Below are 26,107 nucleotides of genomic sequence, written 5' to 3'. Positions count from 1 at the left end.
ATTATTGAGGTCAAACCTTACCTGACCCACCTTAAAAAAATTTTATATTATCTCTAAACATGTTACATTTAAACATGCAAAGAATGAACTTTGTGCACAGTTTTTAAGCTTTTAAAAAAAACTGTTTGATGAAAACACAGAAGAAACTGTCGAAAATATTTAACTGCTCTTTTTTTCTTTTGCATTATTTAATATATTCTACCACAATTGTATATTACATTAATTGTATTAAAATTGTTCAATTTGTACACCTAAACTACCAATTACATATTGTGAGAATAATAGAAGTTACTATTCTTTTCCCTCCTTGTTGGAAAGAGATGCAATGCTTGTAAGGAAAGGTGTTAAGAGAAGGTGTAGTATTAATTAAAGAATAATGGTTAGAATTATCTCAAAGTTCTCTGAATTATATGTTCTCTTAGTTTGTACCATTAGTTATGATTACTACAATTATTACCAATAATTATTTAGAATAATGTTGCAATTATTACTTCAAATTACTAACTGTGATTACTACAATTTAACTTGAAACAGATGCTATGTAACCTTCTCTTCAAAAAAATGCTTTTTTCAGTATTAAATTTAGTTGAAATTTTAGTAAAAAATAACCACCGCTTCGTATATACCTACACAAATAATTTGTATTTTTTAGAAGAAAAAAAATTGATAACTTATTTTTTAACTTACCTATGGATAAATTTGGTATTCTGATAACACATAGCAACGGAATGGACATCAACTACTAAAGAATCCCCATAAACACAAAATGCAATATTTCGAACTTGATTTTCAGTTGTTGTTTTGTTTATTTTTAATTCTTACTTAGATGCTCTGAACATAAGCTAGTTGTACCCCTTTAATAATTAAAATGCTATACATTATAGGGAAAAAGGACTGCTCACCATGTGACTAAATCTTGTGACTTTGGGGTTTAATCCTTAATATTTAAAATTAATCAAACAAATATAATCTCATAAATGTTATTACAATTATTTGAGATTTATTTTCAAACTGATAAATTTTATTTTTGTTAATAAAAATTTTTTATGTTGTATCGATCTTTCAAAAACTCAAACTCTCAAGTTTTTTGGTGCAAATGTTATATATGTTACCGTTAAAGTATATAATTCAGTTATTTCATAAAATTATTAGGTATTTCATAAAATAACTAGACAAGTCATTTAAAAAGTATATAATGGATGAAAATTTACCTGGTTACTCTATAAAATACCTAAGGATAGACCGTTAAAGTAAAAATAAACAATTTCAAAGTTATTTTTATAAATTAATTGATTATAAATAGCTAAAATCTCTTGAAAAATACATTTTATCCCCATTGCAGATATAAATAATAAGGAAAAGCAGATGATATAATTTATTGTTGCTCATTTTAATAACTAAGTCTAAAAGCAACAGAATGAAGCGTACACACACATCATTGATAAGTGGTTCAAAACTGACTAAAAGCAGCTAGGACTGGTTCAAAGAACTTTTAAGTGCCGTATTTCATACTGTAGCGATCAAGTAATCATTATTCTATAGAATACCTAGTTAAGTCATAGAATTCAATGATTTTATGTATGTTAACTGACTTTTCTAGTTATTTCATGAAATACCTAGTTACTCTATGAAATAACAGATTTCACACTTTAACGGTACAATACCTAAATTTTGCATAAACCTACTAGGGAGGTCAGGAACATTTTGCTTTGTTGAAGAAAAAAAACTTTAGTGTTTATAATATTTTGAGAAATGCTTCAAAATAAATACTTATCCATTAAATTAATATCATTAAATGATATCAATCATTTTATAATAATTTGAAGTTTTTAATTTTTGAAAAAGTTGCTACACGTTTTCAAAAGTCACTACTATTAAAAAAACTGCTACTGGTATGCTTTCTTAATTTTGACCAATACTATATGTTGCTCTCAAGGTCGGACTGACCATAGTTCTAAAACTGCAATCGCCCCCTGGGCCCCATGTAAATTTAAAAGAGCACTAAAAAAACTTTTAGGTAGTTTGTAATTTATTCCATTTTTAGCATACTAATAAAATATTTTTAGAACTTTGTTAAATGAATAATAATGAAGCCATGATGTGTCTTAACTAGTGCAAACGTGTCAGCTTAATGAAAGTGCAGTGTCTGCACTATAAAATTGGAGTACCACCCACAAAATGTTTTGAGATCAGGGGGCCTCTTAAAAAAAGAAAAGAAAAATAATACCTCAACAGGTAAAAATACATGCATAATACATAATTTTGTAACAGTACATAAATTTGTTTCGTACAATGTGTTTTATAGATAATAACATAAAGAATTAGTAAAACGTAAATTCATTACATTAAATCAGCCTTTTTGGCACGTATACTATGTCAATTAAAAAAGAAAGTATTTAAAAATGAAACGTGAAATATTTTACTCATTAAATATTTTCTTTCAAATTATGTAAATCAAGTTACTGAATAATAAAACTACTAACTGCTTATTAATATTTCTATAAAATCAGAAACTTTCATTCTTCTAAATTCACCTGTGTGCCCCACTTAGTCCGGCCTCAGTTGTTCTCTTATTATTGCTTAAAATAATGAAATTTGCAATTGATATAAATGTTGCCTGTATATTTTTTAAAGGTCCAATAAGTTTAGCTCTGTATATGTCAGATTCTGAAGTGCAGCAATTTCTCAGCTATACTCTCAGTTCAGAAATCCTCAGCAGTCGGAAGAATCTCGGCTATCACATCGTATACAGGGATGGAGTAAGTTTCAAATCAAAATGATGTCAAGAAAATATTTCAATTGTACAAATGACTCAACCCTTTCTTTCTTTCTTCTTCCATAGCCATTCTACCCGGTCAACTTACTACGGAATGTGGCTCTGCAACAGGTCACAACCCCTTTTGTCTTTCTGACTGACATAGATTTCCTGCCCATGTATGGACTCTATGAGTACCTCAAGAAGTCGGTGGCTTCCATGGGATTAGAATCATCTACAAAAGTACGCACTTAATGGTTTTTTCTATCTTGATTTTCAATCATGTAGCTCAAACAGAGAATGAACCTGGGGAAGAAGTCTCATCTTCCATAGGCACAATTTGCCCAAGGTTGGGCGTGGTCCTTGTGTATAAAGGAAAAAACGTTTAGGGGCATAACAGCAGAGGTTCCTGAAATGCACCCTCCTCATGGGTGCAAGTTGGGAAAAAGGCCAAGACTGAAAATATTTTGACTGAAATACCTAACATACACAATACCCCCTCGACATATGCAAACTATCTAAGAAATCTTTACCATAATACATCATCAAGTTTAAATACTGTACAAAAAATATTTATTCATGTGTCTTTTGATAAAATAACAACAGGTCATAAGAAAGTAGACCAATAACGTAGACCTAAAAAATAATTTTAAGGACAGAAAAAAAAAAATCCGATTTCCGTCTTCGAGACAGTCTTGTTTCCGTCTTACTTCCGTTCGCGGACATTTTCGAAAGACGGAAATCCGTCCTGGGGACGGAAGACTTGCACCCATGACCCTCCTCTCCTCTCCTTGGAGTGAAAAAGAAAAGTTTTCTCTTTTTGTTGGTTTGTCCTGCATTTTTACTCAATTAATGAACAGTACAAATTAATTAAGATATTCCTTTGAGAATACATTTATATTACCAATGTTGATTAGATTTATTAACACATTTTGACAAAGAAAGAATAAAGTAACAGTTTACAGGAGGCAGCATACCCATCCAAACATATAAAGTTGTCTAACAACCAGTTCTGCTGAACCTGAGTGTATTGCTTACCCTACAAGTTGTTTTTCTGGTATAGCATACTGCACCGAACAATTTCCCACATTAGTTACATATTCAAAGAGCTTGACTTCTCTTTTCTACATTTTTCTACTCAAACCAGAGTTTGAGAATAGCATTTAATTTTTAAATTTGAGTTTATTTTATTTAAATTAATTTTGGATCTTAATCACTAACTATAATAAGAATGTGACGTTTTTAATAAACTACATTATATTTTGATTATTTTTAGACAGTGTTTATTTTAAATTTTAAAAAAAAGAAAATCATAGCCATAAATTTTCCGTTTTTCCAGTTATGTAAAATATGTTTATTATTTTAAACCTTCATTTATTATTGATACTCCAACAAAATAAGTTTCACATTTTATAATTTTTCTCTCATTCAAAAACTATACTCTTTCAACTATTAAATTAAAAGAGTTTTCATGGCATAAACCTGCCATTGTATATGTATAATAATTATATGGGTCTAAAATTTTCTAAGGATATTTTCTTAGTAAAGTTCAGGAATCCTAAAATTTTTTGAAAAATGTGTAAATGCAAGAAAAAGTTTAAAAAAAATATAGAAAACTATTTATCTATTTTACATTAATGAATAGCCATTTCACAGTATATATAGTTTCATAGAATATTATTTTACAATTATAGAAAATCAAATTTATCTTAATAATAATTTTTATGGCATTTTTTACAGGCTCTTATAGTCCCTGCTTTTGAAACGCAAAGGTATCGTTTGACATTCCCAAAATCAAAAGCTGAGTTACTTTCCATGCTGGACATGGGGACGCTTTTCACTTTTAGGTACGTATTTTTGGCTCTCTGTAAATTGATTTTTTATTAAATTAAATAAAAATTTATATGGTAGCATAGCTGATTAAACGCTAAGCAGGGTAGCGTCAGTGGTTAAAATTCGTAATAAGACTACCAGGTTAATACTTCCAAATTATTTTTGCAACTAAGCCAAAAAAACGCTCCATCCTATATTGTTGTAGTGGTTGTACTGTTTACAAGAATTGTTACTCATGTTATTTACCATTCCATTTAACTTTTGCTGAAAACATAAAAAACTGATGATAACACTCAAAGCATAGTAAACCTTACACTGTTCATGTTTTGATATTAGTTTATTTAAATCTATTTATGAATTCATGGCCTATTAGAATCTATAAAATATAGAAAAAATTCTAGAGTGGTAAAATTACTTGCAAATTAAAATACAGTTTCAATAATAAAACTTCCTAGAACATCAAGTCGAAACAAACATGGTCTGTCTTGGTTTTTCTAAGAGGTACCTATTTTGTGAAAATTTAGACATAATTTGTGAAAATTAAAAATCATATTAAAAAATCAACATAAAATATGGATTTATCGTTTCTTGTTGTTGCTTATCCCCTTGGTCTAGAGCCCTAGACCAAGTCCAGAAGATGATGTCGCAGCAGCAAGTCATTGACAGTCTCTCCATCACTCATCAGTTGCCTCACAAAGGCACCAATGCAATCCAAAAGATGAGATGGAGAAGCGATGGCCGAGCAATGACAATAGGCATGAGTCTTTTCTTTCGCCCTGAAGGTCAAACACTTTATATGGCCGGTCCTAAGTCTTGACAAAGCTGGTTTGAGCAAATCTAGGACAAGTGCACTGCAGGGATAATCCGGGGCATTTGGCAGCATACCAATCATGATCTGGTGGGTGCTTCCACGCTGAATTTACCCTAGCTAACTTCAGTGAGTGAACCTCAGACACTAGTAATTTAGAGGAAGGGGGACCCCTTTCTTACGAGACACAAAAATAAAATTTTAAGAAAAAGTATTTTGTGAAATGACCATTTTCCTAAAGTTGAATTTGTGAAGCTACTGCTAAACGGTATTAAATTTGGCTTGGACAGACCCCTGGTCTTGAAAACATAAGCTGGAAGTTTTCAAGATTCTATTATGGTTTTAGAATCTTGTTATAGTTTCCACTAAATTGGACATTCTTAATTCTATCTAAACATAGATCTCAGAATAGAATTGTACCATGCCATGCGAATTCATGACCTTGTATTAATGGATTAAAAATGTTTGTTTCACACCATTGCACTTTAAAAGACTTATTCTGAGTTGGTTTATGAAAACATTTTTGTAAAATATAATCTCCCTACTAACATTAACCATTCCTTTTATAGTTCTACTATTAACATTATTTAAGCCATATTGGATTCCCCTTTAGATATCATGTGTGGACCAGAGGACATGCACCCACTAACTATGCCAAGTGGAGGACTGCCACAACGCCATATCGAGTTCAGTGGGAACTGGATTTTGAGCCATACATTGTTGTTAGAAGAGATGTTCCTGAATATGATCGTAGATTTGTGGGATTTGGCTGGAACAAAGTCTCGCACATCATGGAGTTATACGCCCAAGGGTAATATTTATTCACTCATCTTCTATCTATAATTATCCTTAGAGTACCCATTATCTAAGATAATGTGAACAAAACTTATTACAAGAAATTTGGCTTGGATAATCAAAATTCTAGCAGTTATAAAAGTCGTGATAATAAGAATGATTTTCTTTTAAATAATATACCATACACTTAAGTCTTGCAATGGAAATACTATCATATCAGTACACGGTCATGCCCAGTCTGCTACCACAGAAATGCCGCTCCTTGGTTCTTTTTATTGAAATTAAATGCATATGAATAGCTTGGGTGCAATAAATATTTTTTTTACTTGAGTTTATCCTCTTATAGGTGGCTTTTTTCTATGGGTGGCCTAATTCTAGCAAGATTTTTGACACTATTTAGATAAAGGTACCAATAAAGGAATTGTTTCCTCCTATTTCCTTAATTTGTAAACAGAAAAAATTAAATTATCGCTGTGTAATTCGATTTGGTACTAGGTGTAATAAAGTCACTCTGTGCTATTTATTAAAGTATTTGATGTAAAAAACCTCAAATTGCTAATAGCTACATTATTTTACCTACACACCATTAGCACTGTAAAAAAATTATACAGAACATCCCACAATTATTCATTTTACAACATGCTATCATTTATTTATAAACTGCAAGCCTATTTTTATAGATAAAATATTTTTAATTTTTTTTTTTTTTTTCAGTTATGAGTTTGTAGTGCTTCCAAATGCATTCATTGTACACATGCCTCACGCACCAAGTTTTGATATTGCTAAATTCAGATCAAGTTCCCAATATAGAAAGTAAGTATTAAAAAAAAGTTTTTTTTTTGTGATGCATTTTTCTGAAATTGTATTCATTCTTTAATCATATTCACGCTATAAAATCTCTATTTCTTCCACACTGTTTCAACCCAGTATAATGGCACTCTAAAAGTCTGTACGCAGCCATGACATACAAGTCTGTGCATAAAATATGTTTTGTTTTTTGAGCCAGGTTAGGTTGCTTAAACCTGGAAAAATTTATATTCAGATTTGCAAAGTAAATTTTGTTTATATCATTATAACAAGCTTTAAAAAATAAGGCTGTCTTTATATATTTTTAGAATCCTACTCAAAAATCAAGTATAGAAATTAATATTTAAGCAAAGGAAAAATGAAATCATTATAGTAAATCTGACAAATAACTATTGAAAACAGAGGGTGTAAAAATTATGAATCATTGTATTAGAATTTTTGTTTTTATCCTGTCTAAAATAGTTTTTAATGTGAAACAAATTACTATACTAATTAGTTTCTTTCTTCCTTTTCCAGGTGTTTAAAAGTGTTAAAAACAGAATTTGTTAGAGATATATCGCGACGTTATGGAAAACAATTTTCAGCAGAGAAAAAGAAACTTTCCAGGAGATAACAGTTGTTTGTTATGTTTGTTGATATTATGCACACAAGTTGTCTATTTCTGATCTCCAAGAAGTGTCATTTGCACACAAGTTGAAGAGAGAGAGTAACATAAATATATATTGAACATTTTGAATATCCATTTTTATATAAAGATATTTTATATTAATGAATTATCAACGTTTAGAGTTTTTTTATAAATCTCTATAAAATTTTTAATTTATTTTTAATGTATATAAAATAAACTTTTAATGCACTGTAACTTATACATTTCTGTATTCAGTAAGTTATTTAAAAATGTGTTCAATTATTTAATTTAATTTACTTAATCTTTCTATTCTCTTTCAATTTTAGTTTTCCACTTTACAACGGACTTCAAAAAATTTTAAGTCAAAAAGCCCAAATTCTATGTAATAAAGTTAATTTTAATTGTCATATCTATTTATTGTAATGTAAATATATATGTGGTTATTTATCTTTTTCATAGCAAGTTTAATGATGTCACGATTTATAAGCAGAAGAAATGCATATTTTTTTTGTTCATGATGTGATATAAATTTATTTTTTATTTTGCCCCAATGTGTTACGGTTATAATATAAGCAAAAAAAATTCACATTTTATGTTAAAATGTGATATGAAATCATCATTTTATTTGTATATTTAGCTCTAAAATGTAATAAATACCTTATTATTGTTTTATGCATGTGTGTTATAAAAATTCTTTGTTATTTCAATGGCATATTTTATTGCACTTAAATTAAAAAAATTATAAAATTAATTATTAGCTTAAATGTATTAATTTTTGTCTCGCACGCATGGATGATCCGTTGGGCAGTGGTTTTTTAAACATCATATTTTGCATGTTCAAAAAAACTAATGTAAGATCATGTGACATCCAATTGGAGATATCACATGATACACTAATATATTAAATTAATAAATTTAAACCACTTCATTCTTATTTGGTAGCTTTACATTATCTTACTATAAAATAAAAAACACTTAAGATGTGTAATAAATTATTATGCATCTCACAGTATTTGATAAAAAATTAATATTTATGGTAATTAAAAATAGTGAGAAATACACACTTTTATACAGCCACTGCCTTATATATCTCCAATTTTTTTATCATATCTTAAAACTATTCTTTGAAAGCTCTGTCATCATACGAATAATTGGTTATTTTCATAACTGCGATAAGTGATTCATGATTTAGATTAACTTTTGTGCATTTAGAAACTACACTAATTATACAAATAACAAATATTGATGAGAAGAAATACAAGTTTTATGAAAATAAAAAAATTTATGGTCTAAATTTTTAAAAGTTATTTTAATATTGCATTGTTCAGTATCATAAAAATAGGCAAAAAATTATAATTATTTTCTAGTTGAAAAATTTTGCCAAAGTGACACATTTTTTAATTATCAATGATTGCTTTACATATTTTAGCTGTTTGTTTTAAAATTGATACAATTCTTTATGGAAAGTTTCATAATACAGTTTAAAATTAAATCTTAGTTTTGAGTTAAAGACAAAGCTTTAACTCAAAAGCTTAAGCTAAACTTTTTTATTTTCCTTGGCAGAGCTTTGAAAAATATTTTTAATGTCATACTACCATAAAGTCTCAAATTTTTTCAAACCTAAGTCTCAAGTTCTTTAGAATTTCTTAAAAGTTATTTTCTCTTTAGAATGCATTTTGTGTGTTAAAAATGGGTTCAGAAACTCTTCACATATCAATGTTGTGAATATGCAAATGATATTTAAAAAAATTGATTTTGTTAAATATGTATATGTTCATGTTACTCTCTTTGTCCCAATCAAATCTGCCACTGTTTTCGCACACCGACCAGGGGATGTGAACCTGGTACTTCAGGGACAATGCAATAATGTCCAAGACTTTCTATTTACAAGGAAACAACCATTGTTTGAAAAAGACTGATGATTAATTTTTTAGACATTCAAACTGTAGAGTTCTTAAACAAAATATATTTCAGTTCCATATTTTCTATTTATTTTTAACCTCAAATGAATGATATTCTTCCTCAAGTTGAGGAATAAATTTTTAAGATAAATAAAACTGGTAGTTTTCATTCCTGAAAACTACCTAATTTATGATGGTGTTATTTTTTTCTCCAATTAATCAAATTATACATACACATAATTCAAAGATTTAAAATTGTCGGATCACTTTTGCTCTATCGTCTTCAAACTAAAGGTAAATTTACGATATCGCATTACTTTTTATTTTTAACTACGACATCAAGAACTGCCCAACAGCTATGGTGACAGCTACAAAATCATAATGCATGTAGTTTTTTTTTTCAAGTATATTTAAAACATTAATACATAAATATATGAATAATTATTCATAATATATTCATATTATAAATATGTAATAAACAATAATTACATTAAAGTATAATACTTAGAACAAAAAATAAAAATCCATTTTATACTTTAATTTTTATTTATTTTTGTATATCTTAAAATCTAATGTTTACGTAGAATCCAAATTATAACAATTTATAAACGAAATTATATACAGATTTTAATATAACAAAATAGGAAAGTATTCTGAAGAAGCACTTTCAGTAATTTAAGTTTAAATTATTTACCTTGATTTTCCATATCAGAAAATGATAGCAAAAGAGAATTATTAGAATGTTAGAAGTTCTTTTTCTATAATTAGAATGCTTTCTAAAGCAATATATATTTAAAGTATACTTATAAAGGGTTTTTTTTTAGACATTTTCCTTTTAAAACATGTTAAATTGTAAAGAAAAAAAGTATTAATATTTGATAATAAACACTACTTGCACTGTGCTATTTTAAATATGAATAATAATAATCATACTAATTGCAGAAATGCATTATTTTAGATTTTTAATGTGACCATTTTATCCATTGATATATATCTACCTGCCTAAGCTGTTTTAAATGATAACAGTATCATTTGACAGCATAATATCCTTCAGAAAGTAAAAAAAATTAAGCGTAGCCTTATGAGATAAAGAAAAACAGCGCATGGTATCCATTAAGAACTTTTTCTCGATACTTTAAACAGTATTCTATGGTCTATGATTTTGCATAAGTAATTTAATACTGTATAGTATAATTTAATACTGTCTGTTTCTATTTTTTTTTTTTTTAAATTTATTTTTACCTTTAGATTAAGCAACTAAAAACCGATTTTAGCAACACTGGAAAATTCTTTAGTGGGATTAAAAAATTCAATAAATATATTTGTCAAAAATATACTTTTCAAGAATAAATTACCTTTTTGAAAATACTAATGATCATAAAAAGAAATAAATTCTAGAATAACACCTACCGTATTATAGCTAATTCATTTGAATTTACAATAATTTTTCTAATGATATCCAGTTATTTACCTATGAGCTAATGTAAGAAGAAATTACAAAATGAAGAAGTGAATTTATATTTCGCATTGAATTAACTTAAAAATGCATCACAGCGACTGAAAATGACAAATAAGAAAGATTTACTGTAATTACAAAATGTGAATGGTCTACCGTCAAAAAACGGTAAGTATTCTAGGAATCAAAAAGCTTATAACAAATAAATTGTAAAAATGTTTTAACTAAGAAAATTAATAAATAAATTGACACAACAATAAATAATTATGCAATATCAAACAATTCCTCAATGTCCAAATCATCAAATATATTGTTGTCTGGTATGTCAACTGCATCTGTAAAAACTCTTTTAAAAGTTGCTTGAGAAAACTGTGAAGGTTGGATCAGTCTATTACTACAGTCAATTAATTGTCGTTCCTTACTAGCTGTATTGATTGTAGTTTCTACAAGTGTCTCTTTTATGTTTTTGACCCATGGTTTTTGTAAAATTCTGGCTCTCGAAGTATGAGGTATTTGTGGTGAATCATTGTTCTTTACAGCATCCTGTGCATGCGGTTCAGCCTTAACAATATTGGAAGGGCCTGGTTGGCATATTTTATCAGTATCTTTGCTTTTATCTTTTTGTATAGCATATTTTGCTAATTTATTTTTTACACTTGACAGAAAATCATCATTGACAGAAGAGTTATGTTTTTCACTAACTGAATTATTATCTATTGGCAAAGATTTCAAAGCTGTTGAATAATTTAGTGGTATAGCTTTCCGCAAGGTTAATTTTGAGGTATTTGAATTAAAATCAAAATCTTTCGACACTAAAGTCGTGCTAGTTTCTTTTTTGGAAAATGTTTCTTGGTGTTTAAGGTTCCCACCTTTAGATATTTCTGACTTGTGCTCAAAATCTCTGCCTTCAGCCTCTGCACTCTTATTTACCTGATTTTCTTCGTTTGGAGGTTCGTGATGCTGTCTTGATAGGGAACTATTTGTTGCAGTCATTGAATGTTTTCTTTTAAAAAAATGTGGACGAACGTTATCGACTGGCTCAAAATATTCGCTTTTAGCAGAGTCATTCGGTGACATTTCATGCTCGTGTCTTTCAACAGACTGAATACATGCTCCTTCAATAATCTTACATTTGATTTGAGCTGTTTCTGGTGGTAGATTTTGCTGTAACAAGCTAGTTGATGGCCAGTTATTATTTGATAGTTTTTGCTGTAACAAGCTAGTTGATGGCCTGCTATTGTTTGATTGATGACTATTGTTTATTGCACTAATTATTAAACTGCTGTCCAAAGAGGTTTTGTTTTCATTTTGGTTCCTGATCTCGTTAAATTTGGCAGTTTTCAATTCAGACACCTCATGCAACAGCATTTTTTTCTTTGGGGGAGATCTTCCAAAAGAAGGAAAAGATCTCCCAGAAGAAGCTATAGGTGCTTCTGTAGCTTTCGGATTTTGTTGGTAGCCAGAATTCTCTGCACATTGCTTTTGCAAAGTATTTGAAGTAGATTGGGGAGAAGTTTTCTTCGTAAATATTTTCCCAAAACTTTCAGAGGTAGCATCCGATGCTATAAAATTTTCATGAAAAATGTTATTTAAATCAGCTAATGTGGACACTTCATCATTTTTGTAATCTTCCAGACCTATGTTAACCAGACCATGTCTTAGTATTTCTGTATCAGAATTTTTTGGTGTCTCCTCATTAAAAGATGCAATAAGTTCCTGAATAATTTTTGGGCATTCGTCATCTGCAGCATTTGGATGAGTGTTATTTTGAGGACTAAAACAATACTGTTGTTCTTTGTTCTCATAAGCACTTTGCCCATTAGCAGAAGAGTGAGAAGCAGCATGATATGAAGATGAAACTGCTGAAGTGCTCTGGGAACTAGAAGTTCCATTTATATCTAATAAAAGTTTTTGAAGATTTATGCCATCTCTGTAGTTTTTGGACTCTTTCAATAGATTTTCAAGTTTTAACAGCTCCAAAATAGTTTTGGCTGAAATAAAGAACAACACTGTAAATTTGTCTCATATTACATTGCCAACCGTTTAATGTGAATGCATTGGTTCTCAAATAATCCACAAGCAGAAAATCTAAATAATCTTGTCTAAAATAAAGTATAGTATTTTCTCAATTTTGCATGTTAATACAAACTTGTTCATGTAAACTATTAAAGTGAAAGAAAATCTCTATTTACTACTTTAGACAAACAAATGCTCCTTATTATTGTTCAAAGAGAGAATTCTTCTCTTACATACCTAAGGCATTCCTAAGTGAAGGTGGAAAAGAACTTATTGTTTTACTACACCTGAGAATGAACAATTTTTTTAGAAAACAGATACAAAATGTTGAGGTGATTAAGCATTTTTGACTCGACTGCTTTACAAAACAAAATTAATCACTTCTAATATATTTCGATAAGTGACCTAGTTGTTTGATTTAGACATATTTACTGTGTATCAGATAATCAAAGAAATTTTAATGTTAAAATATATAAATGATTCTGTTTTTCGAGGTTAATAACTGAAGATGACTTATTCCACTAACCAATAACTTTATAAATAAACAAAAAGTGAAATTATGATGCAATATAAACTTAAGATCAAGTTATAATCCTGTAATAAACTTATCTTTAAATGAGATCTAAATAACAAACACTTTTTTTAAAAAATCGATCAATTATAATGCGAAAAACTAATTAAAATATGTATACTTGTAGACCTAATTAGAACAACAACACCCACAATGCTACAGTAAAATGAAGCAAGTAGGCAACATTGAAAAAAACTCTTTTTCCCAAACTTGTGTCAAAATGCAGAAAAATGTCTAATTTTTCCCAACTACAAGTGTGTTAAAAGCACATTAATTTTCAAAAATGAGTCAATATACACTGCCCATACATTTAATGTTACGTCAATATTTTAATTTTAAGATAAACTAAAATTACAGTAGGCTACCTGATTCAAGCATTTGAACAAAGTCATATTTTCAAGCATCAAACTTTTATCATGAAAGTATTATCTATAAGTGTAACACATAAGATAATCCCAAAAAAAGTCTTACTTTGTTAGCGAGACCGCAGTTCAAGATTAAAAAATTTTATTTGGGCATTTTTTTAATTTTATTTCTAGCAGCAGCGCACTTGATATATATCCACCACACATTCGCTGGCTATTTAGGCATTTAACTTAACAGTAAACTTGGATTTGAGTAACTTAACAGAAACTATGCAAGTGCTTAGATAATTCTGTACTTCGTAAACCAATCCTAAGACATTGCTTACGTCTGAGACAAATGTAATTCAAAAATAATAAATAAACAACATTGACTTCTTATTAAAGTTGGCAACAAAAAAAAACAGGGTTTACTGAAGAAGAAAAACACAACCTGTATGGGTTTTTTTTTCTGCTGAAACCCACCATAAAAAACTCTGTTTTTTTTTCCAAAGAAAAACAAATACTTTGGTATTTTAAGAAAAAAAATTGAGTTTATATCCAAACAAAACCCTACAAATGCTTTATTTGCAAAAAATATACATAGCCACTTTTAAAACTTAAGTGCATGTATATATAGTTCTTTAAACAATGTAACTTCTGAAAAATTGTTTTTTCACAAATACAATTCTTTCTCTTTTGTGTGTGTATAGGTGTATACTTTTGTGTATATCATTAACAAAAAAATGTTTTTAAAAAATCATGGGTTTTTAGAAAAAATCACACCCAATTGAGCTCAATTTGACAAACACTACTTCTAATATAAAAGAAACAGCTCACGAAGAAAAATAAGTGGCAATATTTGTTTGACAATAGATTAGTGTTAATTAACACATGAAAAGTTTACAAGTAGTTTACCTACAAAACAATTATGACAAAATTTTACCTTCTCAAGATCTGATTGGCGCTATTTACATTTTCCTTCAGGAAAATATGAAGCTATATATTTTTATGATCAAAAACTTGAGATGTAATAAGATATTTTACATCCCAACATTTAAATTCCTTGTGTGAATGAAACATATTTTACCACGGAAAAAATATATATATACATATTAAAGAAATTAGAAATTCCCCCCACTCTTAATTTCTATATCGTCTTATTTGTAATTTTTATTTTAATGAAGATTCACTTACCATTTTTTGCATATTCCAAATTCGGATCATCAGGAAAAGAAGTGTGAAGAGAGCTTAATCCAGATAATATAGAAGATTCAGACATTGACGATTCAACCAATAGAATTGCAACAATTGCATCAACTACTAGAACTTCATAACGAAACATCAACCTTGCATGACCTGAAATGTTAAGCCACAAAAAATATTAAGGCTATTTAAGTTATTGAAATATATAACTGCAAAGTTTACAAATTGCTCACTAGTTTTTAATTTCTAAACCAGTGAAATCTACAAAATCAGTGAAATCTGGAAAAGAAGCTGAATCTCTTAACCTTTCAAAATAGTAAAGATTCTATTTGCAGAAAACCTTTTGAAGAATCTCTATTGTAGTTACTCCACAATGCCAAAATTCTTTTTGTTTAAACAAATTGAGCTTATAAAAAGCTTTAAATATGGCAATGGTTTGAACAGTTTGAAGCCCTCTCTACTAAATCAGTCACTGTTCTCACCCAATATATTTTTAAATAATATAACTCACATCATCATAATATACTTACTTTCATAAAAATTAAAATATTTTAATTAGTATAACTAGGAATAAATGTAAGAAGTATTAATATTTGAAATCTTTGTTAAATGCTTATTATAATCTGACTAAACTACATTAAAATGCAATAAGAACTCCAGTTCCTTGGAGAAAAAAAAGATTAATTGATTTAAAAAAAGGGCAAAAAGGAAGTGCAGCATAATATTAATAAAATACAAAAATAGAATAATACACAGTTGGAAGAAGGAAAGAGTAGTAATTAAAAAAAATAATGATAGTGAAAGAAATGTCTTTTTTAGAATTTTAACTACTATACAAATAATTTACAATAATTAAAGCTTAAAATCAAAAATTCCATAAACACAAAAATATTCAATCTTCTTAAATAACGATAAAATGTTGAAATAAATTTTTTTAGGTTTTAATTAAATAAAGCTATACCTTCAGCTAGCCTTATAAGACTTTGTAATAATCTAGGAGTTGTCCTAGCATAATTTCTTTCTGCCAAACTTCTTTGTCGTGTATAATATGTCTGTAAGACTCTAAAAAAATCAAAAGATATACAGTTTGCATAACTAAACATAAGTTAACTTAAATTTTAATTGAATTTAATCTAATTTATTTTTAGCATATGAGCATAGAAATCAGCACTGTAACCAGATTTAGCTATATTTAGCGCTTTAAGAATACATCATAATATGATTTATGACATACTTCCAATGATAAATATGCATAGTTGGCATGGATGATTTGTATCTTAAAATGAAATAAGACAGTTAAATGGAGAATGGTTCACACTGCAAGTTGAAAGAGGGGTAAGTTTGATCCTCAACTTGTAAAAAGACCCAATCTAAATAAGTACACCTCTCCAAACCATAGACAAGCAGAAAGCCCTTTCATTCAGAGCTCTAACTTTTAACAGCTATGATATGCATAATGCTGACTTTGTTTAGACAGCATCTTAGCTGGAACTATTCTCACAAAACTTATACAATGAGAAGATTTTCAGCCACAATAAATTAATAGTTTACCTTGCAGCATATACACATCAACTCATTAAAAGGTCACCTGGATCAAACTCACAGAAGTGTGAGCTGTACCACACCATAAACAGTTATGCCTTTAAAGCGTTTGTCAAAGTAAGCAACTTTAATTAAATACTGTAAAAGTTAACAGTTCATTGAGTATAGTGAAATTAGTTAAAGAATAAAAGTCATGCCTGGAAGTGGACAAAAATATCCTACTAAAATATTTTCTTATGAATGGTATACAGAAAAGTCTTGATAATTCGAGTTTCCCATAAATCCAAGCACATGAAAAAAATCAGCCTTGCTCCCAAATAATGGCCAACGTATACACAACACATAGAACGACTGAATGTTGCAACACGAAATTACATTACAGTTAGCAATCACGTCATTGATGAAGACGATTTGCTTCCATGTAGCCCGATAAAAAATTTCCAGGTTGCAAAAACACAAACAATACAGTAGTAAACACATGGCTAAATAGTGATGAACAATTAGAATTTGTAGATGCGGCCATTATAGAAACGTTCGAGGCTCCGGCAATACAAGAGGACAGTGTAGAGGAAAATCTGGCAGATTCCACGCAACAAATGAGTTACAACAAGAGCCTTGCTGCTCTAGAATCTGCATGGAGCAACAGCCAGAGGCAAATCCAGCCGACAATATGACACTTTGACGATGGCACGATATTGCTGCACGAAAAAGGAGCATTGTATTTAAACTACATTAGGCAATTATTTTAAAGTAAAATTAACCTGATACAGTTGATGAACAATGTAACTTGGTACAATGCTGAAAATATACCATGATCCTCTAATGTAAAAAAAAATTTCTTTAAATATACCGAATTAAATACCGAAATTTAAAAATTGCTATGTTTCTATTTATTTTCATATTTATAAAATTTTATGTTTTCAATAATTCGAGTTTTCTAAAGTTAGAGGAATGCTCGGTCCCGTCCACCTCGAATTATCGAGACTCTACGGCATTGAAATATTAAAAAAGAAGAAGCCTTGTGTAATAGGTACTGCATAAGGTTTTCCAGAGATATTATAATTAGCAATGTAATATTATTTCACAAATCAACAAGCTAGTAAATAATTTATAATCGTGCTTACTTTTCACAAGCTGGTGTCACTTTTGGTTTGATATAGCGAATCAAACTGAAATAATTCCTTATCTTTGATATTGGCCACACTGAACTACTCTTCTTTTGATCTAGATTTGTAAAAACAAATCAATCAATTTATGGTTTGATTTAATATGACAATCAAGTAAAATGTTTATAAATAATAGAGTAAGAAAAATATACCTAACACATTCGATCCCTCTAAGATGTATGAAGCCACCATATCATCCCATTTCTCATCATAGGTATCCAGAAGAACTAGAATTATGTCAAATCGACTAAGAAGGGGACTCCCTAAAGCAGTATTTTCAGACAAACTCTAAGGATTATGAAAAAATATTAATTTTTCTAATAATATCTCCTATTTGAAATAAAAAAATATTAGTTGCATAAAATTTTGACAATTTCAATAAATAATTATAACTCTGTAAAATATAGACAATGTTACGCAAGATAAAATATTTTCTGATAATGCAATTATGTTTTATTATATGGACATTTTTTTGTGGAAGAATACTTAACTTCTACACTTATAAATTTATTGGTTGTTTAACAACTGAAATACGTTAATGACTACCTTGAAAACATTAATTCATGAATACATTGTGACACTTGATTAATTGTTAAGACAAGTTATTAAAAAATATAAATAAATCTAAAGTTAATAAATAATTGCTGAGTGTACATGCTGTTTTCAGAATAACTATTAAACAAAGCTAAACTTACAAGCTGGTTATCATATTTTCCTTTTGGATTAGTTGCAGCAAGAATAGAACATCTTGTACTCAACCTGCATACAAGTCCAGCCTAAATACAAATGAAATATAAATCAAAATGAGAAAATATGTATAATGCATAAACTGAATCGGTGTTGAAATAAGGAAGGGCCGCAAAAGACTAATTTGGCAGGGGGGGGGGAACACAAAAACAATACAACTTTTAGTTCATTTAAAATGTTAGATATTCAGAAAATAATAAATTTTTCTGATAGGAAAATAAATTTTTTAAAGAATGAGGAAATACAGAGAAAAAATGAACAACCCAAATTCGTAGTATAAGAGGATTTATCACAAAACTTTCAGTCTAAATGTTAAATATATTTGTCCCCTCCCAGAATTATAACATGCTCGTTTGATGCTTATATAAAGACTTCACTTTCCATTAACACAGTCAGAATTTAAAATTCTACTATCATGATCTGTTTAAAATAAAAGAACAAACTTCTTTAAGCTGTGTGACATACTTTACCTTAAAACAATCCCTCTCTTTTGAAAGTTATAACCAAAAGGTGCCATTCACTTTAAGAAGAGAAAACATTGAAATATATAACACAAATGCTGACTAGAGGAGATGCATGTTCATCTCTTGTTCCGGAGTGCACATGTAAGAATTTATATGAACAGTTAGATTAGATTAGATTTAAAGATTTGGCAGCTCTGACGAGCAAGGCACTTTGACCAGAGGTCTATTGTACCCGAACCCGAATTCAGGAACGTCTTGCAGTTCCCAGGCGTTGACACAATGTTGCCCTAAATGCTCAAATCTTTGAGCCGAATAGACCTCACAATCACAGAGTATGTGTCGTGATGTCTCTTCTTCAAGATGACAATCCCAACAAAGAGAATCGTATTCTATTCCCATTATGTATAGGTGTCTTCTGAGGATGCAGTGTCCAGTAAGAAGACCAATGATCTTCCTTAAAACATTTCTATTAAGCTTTAAAAGCTCTTTTTGACGTACACTACAGTCGCGATTTAGCTCCTTAGCCTGTCTCTGACCGTCTATATGAATAGTTAAAAATAATCAAACCTAAATGTACAACAAACTAACTCACAAGCACTCTGATAAGTTGATACGCGTAAACAGAATCATAATTCAGCAAGCATGACTAGACCATTTATGCTCATAAGAGCATATGCAGAGAAATATGCCAACCAATATTGATGGAGCCGTGGAGGCTCAGGGATTGTTCACCTTTCATTGAAGTGAACCAGGTTCGAATCCTAGAGATGGCTGGTTGATCCAAATTTCACACGCGGCTCGCACTGACCAGTTTTGATTTAAAATATCCTCAGTGGTAGATGGATCATGGGTTCGAGTCCCCTTGCCGTCAAGCTAACTGTGGCGGAGTTTCGTGGTTTTCCTCTCCATGCAACACAAATGCGGATTAGTTCAATCAAAAAGTCCTCCTCGAAGGCAAATTTCTCCCAATACTTGATCCTGGAGTTCCTTTCTCTTCTGGATTAGGTTCAAAATTACAAGGCTATGGAGCTGAACATTTGTCGTCGTAAACACAAAATTCAGTCGGCTGTTCAACAATGGTTATAAAATAAAACCAATATTGATACACTTAATCTTAATTGTAAAATGTAACTTCAAGAGATTTACCATTAAATTAAAATGTATGCAAACGAGCGAGTTTAATGCTGCAGCGGAACACTTTATGATCTAGCAACACATCATGAATAGCCCATAAAGATAAAAGAAAGTGATCCCAAATCTAAACAGAGTGCAATTTGGCAATTATCGTTCATGGTTTGGTACATTTTGATGCTATCAATCTATATGACGTTACAATTTTTGATGAAAAAGTGGACGAAAACAAATGGCAAGCATATTTATCTTAAGAAAATAATCAATAATAACTAACTTATAATAATCAATAAAAAAATACAGTTTCAGGAACAAAATAAAATCTTTTAGAAAGCAATAGAAATAAAAATTTAAAACAGATTCATTTAAATTACTTTAAAATGTCACATATATTTTAAAAAATGTACAACAGGAAATGCATATGCTATGTTCTATTCTTAAAGTATCAAGATTTCTCTACACAATGCAAAAGATCAGATATATTCATACATATTTATGTCACTCTGTTTTGCTATTGTTTTACGTCAAATTATTTTCACTAATAGTGTATTTAAATTTGACGAAATTAGTAAATTTTACAAGCATAAGTTTAAAAACAAATTTATATGATTTCGATATCACCAGCCAAATCATAAAGATCTATTATTTGAAGAAATTTTGAAAATTTAAATTTCAAAATTTTTACAATAGTTTAGTTTGTCTTTCAAATTACTTGGCCATATTTATTTAAAATTTCCTAGCGAAACAGTATTTCTCTACTGAATAATGTTGAGAAAAATCAGGTTCTAACGTAAAATAATAAAGATTTGAGTAGACAATTAGTTTACACTTTTCTCATCACAAACAACTATAATAACATATATAACTAAAAAGGTATCTTCATTATTTCTCTATATGTATAAGAAACATTATGAAAATAATCATTACACAGAGCTCTTTTTAAAAGCCCTAGGTTATTTTTTAGCTACTCACAGTTTCGATTACTTTTAATCATACCTTGGCAACACTGATGGTCTGTTGCTCCATGGCTTCATGTATACAAGTTTTATCATTTTCTTTAATGCAACTGAATTCATCAATACAACAAATACCTCCATCTGCAAGTACAAGAGCGCCAGCTTCTAATTGCCATTTTCCACTTTCCTGTAAATAAAGTATCTAATTAAAAAGTAACCAGCATTAAATAGTGTTAGCAAATGTTTTTGAGATGCATTTTTTACAAAAGGTAGAATTTTTTTTCTTCAAATTTTTGAGCCTATTAAAGCAAATTTAATCTTGAATGCAATAAATTATATATACTGAATTAAAATATTGAGAAAATTACAGAAAAAATGGAAAATGCATTTTCGATCAATGACATCCATTTCTTATGAAAATGTGCTGTACTTAATTAGGCTTCAAATTGAGCAAGTTTTGCAAGCTTGAAATATTTAATCCTATTTTTGCATGAATTTATGACATTGAAGAAAAAATGCAAAATACATTTCCCTTACCAGCAATTATTACACACCTTAATACTTAACAATCAAACAATATATTCATTTTTAAAACATAAAATTTTTGGTTAAGAGAAATATTTTAATCGATTTTGGAAAAAGCTGCTTACAACATGCATAATAAGTACGTACAATAAACTTCTTCAATAGCAATAATTGTATTGTAATAATGGCAAAAAATAGTAATAATAATAAATGTAATAATAACAATAATAAACAATGTAATAAAGTAATAATAAACTTGTTCTAATAAAGTAAAAATAAATAACAATCAAGTTTATAAGTTTAAAAAAGTTTTATTTTACTTTTACAGCTGAAACTGTTAATCCAGCATTTGTAGTACCAATACCGGATGTCAGCACTGACCTCATAGACACTTTAGAAGCAAATTTCAAGAACTGTGACTTTCCTGTACCTATTCATTTTTTAAATAAAGAGAAGTTATTTACAAACCCAAGCAAAAACTTGTCAAAGTAGAAGAGAGAATAAAATATGAACCTGGGTCTCCGACCAACAAGAGATGAGAATCACCCCTGATTCTTGAATTTTCATCTTTTTTCTGAAACACAGAAAAAAAATTGTCATTTATTACTTCAAAAAGAATAATTAGTTACAAAAAAGGAATTATTTTATGCTAATGATGATCAATTATTTAAAGTTTAGCAAATGAAAACCAAAATCTGGAGAAACTTCAGGCCCTGATCAAGGCTAACAAGTAGATTCTAACAAGTAGAGATGATTCATTTTAAAATAACACTTGGTACATTAGTAGTGTTTTCATATTAAAATAATTTGCATTCAAGGATTAATAGATTTATTTGGTTTATATCTAACATTCACAACCATATATTATAATAAATCTTAGCAATGTTTTGCAGAAATAAAAAAAAAACCAATAAACCAAGATTTCAACACATTAGGTTAATTTATTTTAAGAAATTCTGCTAGAAAATGTTTTGTTTCATTTGAAAAAGTCAAACAATTTATAAAGTTTTTAAACTCAATACAAAATTTCAAAAAACATAGATGAAAATCCTAAATTGTGCAAGATTTAAAGAAAACCTTATTCCATTGTTTGCATTCTACAAAAGTATTACTAGGTACTATTCTAATTTGTTGGTGCAAGTAAATTCAGTAATTTTCCTTATTTCTTTAGTTTTTTTTTTAAAAATAGAAAACACCAAAAAATAAAAATAAAAATTTAAAAAATAAAAATAATTCAGTGAACATAATTCGTTGGCAGCTTTATCGTTTGCGCCGGTGAAATGGAAAAGTACCTATTTTGTCCAACAAAACTTGAAAATAAAAACAAACTTAGTAATTTATATCCAAAAACATAATTCCTACAAGAGTATAATAGGATTACAATGCTCACATATGGGCTTAAAGAAGCTCAGATTAAAAAAATATGGCTATATAAAGAATAATTGAATAAAGTGAATAACTATATTATAACCTATATTGAAACCTGTCAAGTTGACCACCTCTATTATCAAGAACCAAATTTATATTATATAATGACAAAGAGCAAAACTTTTGCAAACTAAACGACTGTCTATCTTGTATGTTGATCCTTTGAATTTGTCAAACTCGTCTAGAATTATTGAATGGTATTCTCATTATTGAATGATATTCTTAACTCTTTTACAGTTCATAACTTTTTAGAAAACGGTCTGCGTTATTATGTTACGCATTTAAATTTCACTGAATTAATAAAATAAACACTTTTTGCGAGTTGGCCATTTGAAAAAAACTAAGAACTTTTGTAACAAACATGTTTGTTAGTATACATGACAAAATAAATTTTAAAATATTGAATTAAATAATTCTAATAGTTTATATGTTTTTCAGTACTGATGTTTTAAGAAACTACTTATAATAAATAACTAGCATACATCAATAACAAAATATGCATTTTTATTAGATTGTTTTTTAAAGGAATAAATTTAGTACTAAATTTCTGTAACAAATAATAATTCATTCGGGTAATTAATCTTATTTTTTAAGATACTGAGGGTGTCTGATAAATAAAATGTTAAAGTCATGCTTAAAAAAAAATTATCACACTTACACTAGCGTGTAAAAGTTTTTGGTCAACGCGTGAAAGGCATTTAAGCCTTTCTATGTGCTTTTTTTTTTTGTAGAGATGATTTACATTTTATTTAGTCAAGCCAACAAATATATTACACTTGATTTCAGAATTATTTTCTCCTGTAATTTAACATAAAATGTAATCTTCTTTGGATTAAATTTAAATCTTTGCACTCAGTTCAGTTGAATATTTCGTTTTTTATATAATTCGAGTCTTGTAAGAACTAATTCTTCAAAAATAAATGTCAATATTAAATTAAAATAAAAATCACGATTGCCGAAAACAAATATGCAAAACTTAGCTTATTTGCTAAAATTCTATCTTTCAATTGTATTTTCATCCAATTTTTAGATGTAAGAAAATCGCTTCATGAAAAACAAATACTCGGCTGATATGAAAATTGCATTTGATTTAAAGTGACTTTCAAAACACTAACTTTGCTTTCTGGTTGATAAGCATACTAAGAATGTTTAGGAATAAAATTATACATTATTTATTACATTTCCAATCAACCATCTATAATATTGAGTTTGACCAAAGACTTTTGCACGCTAGTATATCATTTTTTTTTCTATTAGTAATGTATAAGAAATTTATGAATAACGTGGACAATGTGAATAACGCAATATATATAAGAATAACAGGATATAAGAAAAGCTATAAAATAAAATAAAAACTTTCACATGTTTCCCTGCACTACAAAAGAAAGAAAAGAAAAAAAGAAATCACAGCAGAAATATTGAGTCATAAACTTTACCACTGGTGTAATCTTTAAAATCAAAAATACAAGAGGAAATGAAAAAAAAAAAACATAAACAATTACCTCTACTCCACCTGCTAGTATCAGAGCTACAGCTAGCTTTACAATGTACAAACCAAATATTTGAGGACAAATAGAGGACAGAATGAAATCTCGCCCCTTCAGTGGGTCATATTTGTTTTCCATCCAAAATAGGCCAAATTCATTCACCTATAAAGAATTAATACTTTAATTGAGGGAACTTTGCATAGAAAAAAAAAATAAAAAGCTTAATATATTTTCAATTTAATTGAAAATTATTTTAAGTTAGTGTCATAGCATTCCATGTAACATAAATTTTTATCCACAATTATCTTTTTTTATACATTTTATTATAAACAAAATACTCTGCAGTTCCTAATATTTATTTATAAAGATCATATTTATTATTGGAAGTAAATACACATCTTGGCACAAGACAATGCATTACAAAATTTACATCTTAAACTTATTAACTCTTTTCCCAAATATTTATATAAATAATTGATCATCTTTGAATATTTTAAGCCAATGACTATTTACAAGAAATAATTGATGGAGAATAAAGGTCAGAAAAAAAAACTAGATTAGCAATTCTAAAGCAAATATTTTTCACTGTTTTTTGCAGTATCCAATGCTTTTTCAAAAATCTAAACAAGTTTTGTACCACTATTTTCTCATTTCTGTTTTGTTTTAAAAAATTTACAATTATCAACAAAACAAGTTTTTAATTTAAAACTAACTAAACTAATGAAAACATTGCAAAAGTTCAAATAAATGGCTAAAAAATAAAATATTTCAGCAACTTTAATTCACCTTACCAAATTTTCAGAAACAACATCTGGCATCAATTTATTTTTCACTTCAACGTTATGAGCAAACAAGACCAACTCAATGTCAATAAATTTTCCTTTTACTAATGGTTTCCATCTTTGAATCAAAACTCCACTATGAGACAAACACAAACAAAGGATTTTAAAAATTTTACTAGTTTTTAAGAAAAAAATAACAAAAATAATAAAAACTGCATTAGTTGTTGAGACAATATAGTATTGATTATTGAAATCAAAACTTACTGTACGAGGGATGCACTTTTTTTTATACAAGGCCATACAAAAAAAAAAAAAAGCCCTGTTGGGGGCTAACATAAGGCAAAAATGTAATTGTAAAAATGTGGGGTATATTTAAGTCTGTATTAAAGGTAGCAAGCAAATATACGTGCAAAATATTAATCATAATAATGTGTAAAATTTGAGAGAAATTTCATTTCCCTACAAGCACTGAACTTGTGACCATAAATAAAACTTGAAAAATGATATTGTTCAGACTCGTACAAAAATAATAAATAAATAAAAGGTCACAAAGTCATCCATGTTCCCATAACAAATCATACCTGGGGGGGGGGGGGGTATTGATCCAGGAGTTTCCTTTTCTTCTCGATTGGTTCAAAATTACAAGGCTACGGAGTTGTGAACATTAGTAGTCGTAAACCCAAAAACTAGGTCGGCTGTTCAAAGACGGATATAAGAAATAGGTTAATACAAGCCATGATGGCTCAGGGGATACAGTGCTCA

The 26,107-nt window shown here is 28.7% G+C and overlaps 2 protein-coding genes across 6 annotated transcripts in view; one reads left to right on the top strand and one right to left on the bottom strand.

Annotated features, from left to right (window-relative positions):
* Positions 1-9,718, top strand: part of LOC107454759 (xylosyl- and glucuronyltransferase LARGE1) — a 168,155-nt gene extending 158,437 nt beyond the window's left edge. For all 4 annotated transcript variants that reach the window (XM_043040565.3, XM_043040567.3, XM_071179042.2 and 1 more), the window contains 6 exons: positions 2,635-2,759; positions 2,843-2,998; positions 4,496-4,602; positions 6,010-6,207; positions 6,906-7,004; positions 7,515-9,718. In XM_043040565.3, coding sequence (XP_042896499.1) covers positions 2,635-2,759; positions 2,843-2,998; positions 4,496-4,602; positions 6,010-6,207; positions 6,906-7,004; positions 7,515-7,611 — 782 coding nt within the window. In that variant the 3' untranslated portion in view covers positions 7,612-9,718. The remainder of the gene's footprint in view (positions 1-2,634; positions 2,760-2,842; positions 2,999-4,495; positions 4,603-6,009; positions 6,208-6,905; positions 7,005-7,514) is intronic.
* A 336-nt stretch (positions 9,719-10,054) lies between these two features.
* LOC107454765 (uncharacterized) overlaps positions 10,055-26,107 on the bottom strand; it is a 28,264-nt gene continuing 12,211 nt past the window's right edge. For both annotated transcript variants that reach the window (XM_087165273.1, XM_087165274.1), the window contains exons 7-17: positions 25,355-25,481; positions 24,579-24,725; positions 22,162-22,222; positions 21,969-22,078; positions 21,164-21,310; positions 18,521-18,601; positions 17,978-18,113; positions 17,784-17,883; positions 16,079-16,179; positions 15,109-15,270; positions 10,055-12,974 (exon numbers count right to left, since the gene is read on the bottom strand). In XM_087165273.1, the coding sequence (XP_087021399.1) occupies positions 11,248-12,974; positions 15,109-15,270; positions 16,079-16,179; positions 17,784-17,883; positions 17,978-18,113; positions 18,521-18,601; positions 21,164-21,310; positions 21,969-22,078; positions 22,162-22,222; positions 24,579-24,725; positions 25,355-25,481 (2,899 nt within the window). In that variant the 3' untranslated portion in view covers positions 10,055-11,247. The remainder of the gene's footprint in view (positions 12,975-15,108; positions 15,271-16,078; positions 16,180-17,783; positions 17,884-17,977; positions 18,114-18,520; positions 18,602-21,163; positions 21,311-21,968; positions 22,079-22,161; positions 22,223-24,578; positions 24,726-25,354; positions 25,482-26,107) is intronic.

Source organism: Parasteatoda tepidariorum, chromosome 6, assembly GCF_982258835.1.
Source record: "Parasteatoda tepidariorum strain Cologne lab strain chromosome 6, Ptep-v5.0, whole genome shotgun sequence".
In the NCBI taxonomy this organism is placed as follows: domain Eukaryota; kingdom Metazoa; phylum Arthropoda; class Arachnida; order Araneae; family Theridiidae; genus Parasteatoda; species Parasteatoda tepidariorum.
This window is presented reverse-complemented; position numbering and strand designations above follow the sequence as displayed.